Source organism: Mycetomoellerius zeteki, unplaced genomic scaffold, assembly GCF_001594055.1.
Source record: "Mycetomoellerius zeteki isolate Tzet28-1 unplaced genomic scaffold, Tzet1.0 scaffold191, whole genome shotgun sequence".
Taxonomy (NCBI): domain Eukaryota; kingdom Metazoa; phylum Arthropoda; class Insecta; order Hymenoptera; family Formicidae; genus Mycetomoellerius; species Mycetomoellerius zeteki.
In genome coordinates this window covers 880,887-889,173 of record NW_017256866.1, presented here as the reverse complement: position 1 = coordinate 889,173, position 8,287 = coordinate 880,887, and the positions used below count along the sequence as shown (strand labels likewise).

Sequence of the window (8,287 nt, the reverse complement as noted above, 5' to 3'; positions counted from 1 at the left end):
TTGCTGCTCACCTTTGTTTACGGCTCTCGCGGGAGAGCTTCCCGCTACTCTTGACATGTTTGCCCGCAGCCGCGTTTATCGTAGCGATAACGATGATCGACGATTGGGTCGTTAACGAGGATATGGCGTGAGACACCGTTCCTCAGGATGCGTCGAGATGTGTGCCGATGTAAACAATGGATCGCGCTCAACCGCGGTCAACGACCATCGCTACTCGTCCTACGGGTCAGCGCACTCGGCACAGACTGACACAGACTGCTGCCGTTTCGATTTCGGTTTCTCCGAGCCTCGGCCCTCTTTTTTTTTTCGTTGCGTGACGCCCGTACGTCATACGGAGGATAAACAAAGAGCCAGGCGTGTACTACACTGTACGGCCGCCAGCGAAAGCGTATGCAGCTGCACATACTGCATACGACTTGTGCTCCTTTCTTCTCACTTTGACTCTTACTCCTTCTTTAGCAACACATACCACAAACACACGCGTACATGCTGACGTGTGTTCCATATACATTTGAGATTTTACATTGGAAAGAAAGATAGATATGTATTGGAAACGGAAGAATTAATTTAAGTTTTAAAATATGTGAAAGAAAATTGAAATAAATATACATTTTTTATTGTTTATATTTTGTCTGATTAATTTGAGTTGTGTCCTCTTCCTTATTGCATCGAAAATCTTGAACGATTATTTTGTTATCAACTCTAATACTTTTTTTTTATATTGCAAGTTTAATCACACTAAGTACTTTTCTTATTGTTAGTGAAAAAGATTTTAAGCGTGATTAAGCACTTACTCAAGATTGATTACAGTGATCTATTAGATAATTGAAATATTCATTATATATTGAGACAATTTATTAAATTAAATAATCGTTACATTTATTAATATATAATCCAATGGCACATTTCTCGCTTCAAATGAAATAATAATATAAATAAAGCGCTTTATAAGTCTGATTATAAGCTAGATTTTTGTATAATATTTAATAAACTTAATAATATTTCGGTGTGAATTTATTCAGTTCTGTAAATTGTGCGCCAATTTAATTTTCGGTTTTGAAACGCAATCTTTAAACTGAAACTGGGATAGTAATATTACAAATTGATTCGAGTAGAAATGTTTATAACAGATATTTAAAAAATTCATGTTTATTGTACTTCAATATAAATATAAATATATTTCTATAGATAATATTGTTTTTGTGCAATTTTACTCGGGAAAAAATGTTTCATATATAATTATATAAAATTATGTAAAATTATATAAAATATGTATATGATTATATGTATATAAAATTGACATATTTTATATATAATTATATATTATATATAATATGTCCATATATATAACATTTTTTCCGAATATCCTATGCTCGATACAAAGCTTATAATTTTTAATATAATACATACATGCATCAAGATGAGAATTATACTATTATAATCATGTAATTTATTAATCAAATAATTTATATTATTTGATATTATTAACATAGTTGAATCTCAACTTGAATAATTTTTATTTAGATTATACATATATTACATGTCCTTTTTATAACTTTGGTATATAACACTGAATTGGTTTATATATATAATAATTAAACGGCAACTCTTGTACAATTTCTAATTATCTTATTTTTTCCAAGAATATATCTCCTACAGCAAAAAACGTCACAGTTACATCACAACAATCATGGTTACGTCATGATGACGTGCGAATGTCCGCTTTATCACAAATGTGATGTCACAGCAATGTCACGGCGATGTGCGAATGCCTTTGTAACATGTATTATTTTGTTACGACAATCTCACAGTGACATCATATTTTCTTCCTAACTATTGTAACTCTATTGTGACGTGGTTATATGTATTCTACATGGATTCTCAAAGTGTAAGATATATTTACGGTTACAAAGTACAATAATAAATATATAATCATATTATACATGCAATGTACAAGAATTTTTTTATGAAATACTGTACATAAATTTTCGGCATTATTTTGCATTGGTTGCTAACAGTTCAAAGGTTCTGCTGAACGCTCTTTTCTTGTCGTGTTTCTTTATGCTTCATAACACTTATTTTATGTATTTTTAACAAATTGGAAAATAACTTAGACAATGTGTTGGAAGTTAGTAGACTGTTAGAAGGCATTCAGTAGAAAATTATCTAATAGTTGTGTTTTCAAATAAAAGCAAATATTATTCTAATATAACCGTACTGTTATATAATAAATGCTTTTCCGTAAAATATTATATAAATTAAACTTACATGGCAGTAATAGAAATTACTCGCGTTGCATAAACATATCGCGATTGTCGAATAAATTTGCTATCAACATTCATAAATGAGATGAGTTTCTTAATTCAACGATCGATCGTATTATGCGCACAACTTTGTCAAGTGCTTGCGTAAAAATGCACTTAATGCGTGTAATGCGATTAATCAATCGATAAATTAAAAAAAACTTATCTATGTTCATGAAAATACTTTATCGATCCGATTGCACCAACATTCAATTACAATTAATTTCTTTCTGAATATTATGCTTGATAATTTACTTTTATAATGCTTAAGAAAGATTAAATCTACATTAATAAAGAAATTATTCATTTTTACTCTGTAAAATTCTTTCATTAAATAATATTCTTGAGGCTTTCACGGGTGTTACCTATGTGACAATCTTGCGTTTCGCGGGTTTTCTCCGTGTTCAGATATCAGGCTGCTCCTCGCCCTGATGAAGTGAACTGCAAGGTTCACGAAACGTTGGCATTCCAAGAATGGATCTGAACACGGAGAAAACCCGCGAAACGCAAGATTCTTTCATTAAAATTATTATATTTTTTTCTAGTGATTTTTTTGTAAAAGATAATTTCATAAATTAGATAGTTACATAAAACAGATATATAATGTATTGAAATGTAAAATAATATTGCATACAATTATTTTTTTTTTTATTTATTCGACTCGAGGCAAGAAACTAGCAAATTAAAATCATTAAGCTAAGGATGTTGAGGCAACCGATTTAAAATCATACTGCGTATCCATAGTCGCACCATAACATCTCCAGGTGCTCTGCGTTAATGCACTAGACACAGATGGCTCCGTTGCATTCTTGCTCGGATTTTGTTGAGGAATCAGACTCCGAGAAGGATCCGTAAAAGGGCCTTTTCCGACAACAACAAAGCCGATCAAGCAACTCCGTCAAATTGCTTCTCTCGGAGTCGTCCCTAAAGATGCCGCTCGATGCCTCATCTGTGCATGGAGCTATAAATGTCTGCAGGTCGTTCTTCGGGAAACCTTCGCGATAATAGATCTTGATTGTATCATACGCGTCCATTATCACAGAAATGAACAAACTTAAGACGACATAAATGTACAGTGAAATAAACGAATATAAATAGATTCTAGAGTACCACCATAACACAGCTGATTTGGAAAACGTTATAGAAAACGTAGCAAACATATCATCGCCATTAATTAACGCAAACAAGCACTCGGATGTGGTCGCAAGGGATCGGAATTTCATATTATATGGACCAAGCACCAACCAGCCACAGAACGTGAAACCGGCATAAATGAGAACCGCGCATATCAAGAATCTTGCCACCTTCGGTGTCGCTTTCTTTAGAGTTAAAATGACAACATTGTACGTTTTGAAGAAGCCAAGATAGCGCAATACGCCAAACCACACAAGCAGATTTCCAGTTCCAAGAAATATACTGCAAATATTCCAGTGATCACTTTCGGAGTGTTTTCGCTCGATTTGTTCCTTTATGACGGTACCAATAATGATAAGTAGATCATTGATGATAATCATAATGTACCAAAGGTTCAAGAATTCCAGTCGACCTTCGAGGCTCAGTATTGTGCCATACGTTTTTTTGAAAAAGTTTATAGTCTCAAACTTCAGTAATTGAGCTCTATATATCGCTCGCGAGCATAACACCAAAGAAATTGTACAAATCAGTATGACAAGTAAATTCAGCAAAGTCCTTAGCGCTGATTCGATTCGGTTGTCAGTGATGTAACGGGTATCACCTTTGCATTGCAACTTCCTAGCCTCAGCGTCTAACGAGAGCAGCATCTGTCCATCGAAATCGCGGTTATCAAAGATAATTTTAATGTTGAAACGATAACAATCGGGTGGTGTCATTGGCCCGGCTGCTTTCAGATTCACCGTTTTTAAAGCAAATTTCAGATGAGCGCGTACCAGTGCGGAAAAATTGACGTTGATGTTTCTGTCTTGCAGAAGATTGTGCGACAAATTAAATGTGTTGAAGGCCTCGAGAGTGATGTTCATGCAAGTTTCCACAATTTCGCTATCAAACACGTAGCTCTCGTTGAAACCGAATATAATGCCCTCTTTATACTCGTAAAGACATAAGGTTACGGGCCCGACCGAATTATCTTCGGCAATGTAGGAGTACGCACCGATAGCGTCGTTGACGTTGTAATAACCGCGCAAAGCATGATCGATAGCATCGTAGAAATCGCTTCGCTTGTAGATAGCCAACGGTCCCGATGCAGGTGGATATGCAGGTACCTGAAGCATTAAATTAATTTTATGTTCACTCAGTTCACTGCTTTGTATTTGATACTGTATTCAATATTGAAAGAAAGATAGTAATCCAAACAGAAAGTCTTATTACGCCATTATTATGGAATATCTGTCTAGGTGTTATAAATTAAAATCTAAAGCGGTAAAAATGCAGTGATCACTTAAGCCTGCTTTTCAAACTATTTTAAATGATATGATAAAAAATACTTTACAGTTGAAGTACTATCTTTCTATTTCCATCTTCTGTTAGATAGGATTAAACAATGAGAATATAATTGAGATTTATAAATATATATATATATATATACATACATATATAAACAAAACGTGATCAAGCTGCGTACCTCTTGAGTAGATTCCCATCCCATTAAAAAGAGATGGGAAAACGTGATTCGGTTGTCCCAAGTATAATTCACGTGCATGTAATTATTATGTGCGAATAAACAGAGTTGTACGGTCACAAGGATGATCTTGATGACTTGGACGACAAATTTGTAGGGGAAACGCCGTTTCGCCTGCCACTTTTCAATCGGATTCATGAAGAAGAATCGCAGTTTGCGTCGCATTTTCTCCTCAGCAAATGTCGTGACTGGGGAAGTCTTGCATTCTATTGGGGTAGAATGATTTTGCCTATAATGTGTAAAATATATTTTATTTTTATTATTTCATAATATTTTTATAGAACTTTTTAAATATATAATATCGGAGTTTATTATATTACACCACGAGTAAAAGTCTGTTATAATAAATAATGAAAAAAGAAAATAATTTTTTGTCTTATAAATAACAGTTTTCGTCAGAGACAGCTTTACTATAATTAATAATATTTAATCTTATTATATATTAGTTTAGGTATTGTACTTATAGTTTTTGTAATTTTTACTGTCATTTTTTTCCCCTTTTTCATTCGTTTTATTTGATACGAAAATAAATAATTTGTTTTCTATTTACAGAACATTCAATCAATCGTATGTAAAGCATTAAGGCACTTTTGATTAAAACATTTAATTTGTGATAATGACATTTCCGAGCATGACAAGAATGATACTTGAAAATGTGATAACACATACTATTTAAGCTGGCAGAGATTATATCACGTAAGCGCAACGTGGTAAAACATATATCAATTATCGTAGACACATATAGCGATTTTTTATTTATTATTAATTATTCCTCTAAGGGATAATTTATGAACAATAAACCAAAAGCCACTGTTTACGATGATTAATACGTGATCCCCTTAAAAAAAGTATAGTTATTTTATTTCTGAGAATGCGTCGACTAATAAATTAGAAATTTATACCGGATTATACGGGCAGATAGTTATTCATTAACAAAACAGTAATAATTTTTATTAAATATTAACGCTTATAAGCGCAATTGTGAAATTATGTAGTATATCGGATTATATGGGCAGATAATTATTCATTAACAAAACAGTAATAATTTCTATTAAATATTAATGCTTATAAGCGCAATTATGAAATTATGTAGCATAAGAAATTAAATGCAAATTATGATTAATTTGCACTAATGAAGATTATTCCCACAGTAATATATTTGTATAAAAATATAAAATTGAAACAGCATAAGTTGGATCAATAAGAGCTAATTATACACAATCAATTAATGAAGCTAACAAAGTAATATTACTAATTGAAAAATAATATAATTTCAATGATAATAATGTAAAATGGATGAATCTTGTCCATTATTTCTCCATTATTTCAACAGTATAAATATAAAATATTTAAGATATTTATATTCAGTATAAGAATCGAAATGACTTGTATGTATGTTGTGTTTAATGCAAGATTTGTGTTCATTCCTTCAACATAATTGTTATTAGCCCTTCGTAAGTACAATGGGTCAAAAAAGATCTCAGTGAAATTTCACTCTCAAATTTTTTGGCACAAGTTTCAATTTTTATTAAATAAAGGTTTTAATATTTAAGTTAAATAACTATTTGGTGATGTGGCAAAGATGTTAAAAAGTAAGAAATCTTGAATTTTTCTAGATTTTTTGAATGAGTTAAACTATAAAAAAAAATTTACTAGACCAGACAAGACCCGGAGTCTACAGAGTAAAGACCATGGCACATAAAAAAACTTAAGACGTAAGACTTAAGCAGTAAGCGAATTGACCAATCACAGTAGACCATAACGTAAGCAGTAGCAAATTCAACATGTTGATTTCCTTATTGCTTAAGTTCTCCGTCTTAAGTATTTCTATGTAGGCCATGGCCTTAAAAATATGTGTGCCTACGAAAGATATAGGAAATCATACGTAAAAAATTTTTTTAAATAAAATTAATACTCAGTATTATGTACTCTGTGGCATATGTGAAAACTGATGAAATTACAAATTCTTATTCATGTTTTTCATTGATAATGTATAAATTATGTAGACAAGCAATAGTCTACACTGCCCAATGATGATTCTGAACATGATGAGTTTGCACAATATATAACAAAATCAGCTGTTATCTTTTCCAAATTACTATTTAGAAATGCTCCTACATCTGATATATACAAACAATCAATGTTAAAAATAATCGAACAATGCAACATTATCAATATTATATTGTAATATAGCAGAGCAGAGTTCATTCGGTCGAAATATAACAAAGAAACGTAATGATACCAAGTCTGTTGAACGCCATCGACCTAATTATCAATGTAATTTAATAGTATTAGAGATAACTGGCGAACACGATTGTAACAATAAGATTGATAAGCTCTCGCTCGAGTCATACAAACCTGTGTCGGCTGTTTTCGTTCAGCAATGTATTTTCACTAGCAATCTCCTCCTCCTCGCTGTCATTGCCGTGGCTCCAGGTGCGGTTATGCAGTTTGTTCCCCACGGAATTCTCCTCGTGTTGGAATCTCTTGCGCGACTGCATTCTATGAAATTCCGATGTACGACGATTGAAAAGCCAACGATGAGCGAACTCACGTGGAAATGTCAACAAGCGAGTGTCCTATCCCGCGGAGTCGTCGTCGTTGTCGTCGCACCACTTTCCACCTGATGATGAAACATCCAGCTGTTCACATGCGTGGATCTGTATGGATAACGCGGAATGAATATCGCGGGATTGACGTTATCGCATTGAAAGATTAAAAATCGTGTACCTGAGCGCAACGCGTAATTAGTAGCGGACGTAGCGATGTTAAATCACCAGCCATCGCACGCCATCCAACTCAAAAAAACGACTGAACTCGAGCTCGAAGGCTCGAACGTGACTGACTGAGCGACGCCGCGCGCCATTGGCTCGAGGAGGCGCCACTGTTGGTTGTGGATGGCGCCTTTTCTCCGCTTCGGTGTGAAGTTGGCCGCGCGACTTATGAATTTCCTTCTTCGCCATATTGCTCGTAAGATGCAAGTAGATTCGTGCGCGATCGTATCTTTTCCAACGTTATTTTTTTCTTGCGACGTAGGCTGCTTTCCTTTTAGGAGACACAGTGTGCCTTCCAATAAGCGAAACAAATGACGCGGTGTGACACAATGGATCATTACATCCTTGTTATTCGCCAATGTTAAACAAAGATGACATGATCACTGCGTCGCACTGTGTTGCTTGTTGGAAGGCAGCCACAGTTGACACAAGTCGACACAAGTGTCGTTCTATCTTTGTCACTCTCTGAATGTCAAGAAGGATAGAACGACGCTTGTGTCGATTTGCGTCGATTTGTGTCATCAGATGAAAAGCAGTGATAATAAAGCCGTGCA

General features: G+C 33.9%; 1 protein-coding gene across 1 annotated transcript; it reads right to left on the bottom strand.

Annotated features, from left to right (window-relative positions):
* Window positions 1-2,971: 2,971 nt before the first annotated feature.
* LOC108722040 (mucolipin-3) lies at window positions 2,972-7,789 on the bottom strand. Its single transcript, XM_018446940.1, has 4 exons — window positions 7,690-7,789; window positions 7,318-7,619; window positions 4,903-5,188; window positions 2,972-4,543 (listed from the first exon to the last, which is right to left on the bottom strand). Exons 2-4 carry the CDS (start codon window positions 7,458-7,460, stop codon window positions 3,086-3,088), a joined length of 1,887 nt encoding a protein of 628 aa, XP_018302442.1. The 5' UTR covers window positions 7,461-7,619; window positions 7,690-7,789; the 3' UTR covers window positions 2,972-3,085.
* Window positions 7,790-8,287: the final 498 nt, after the last annotated feature.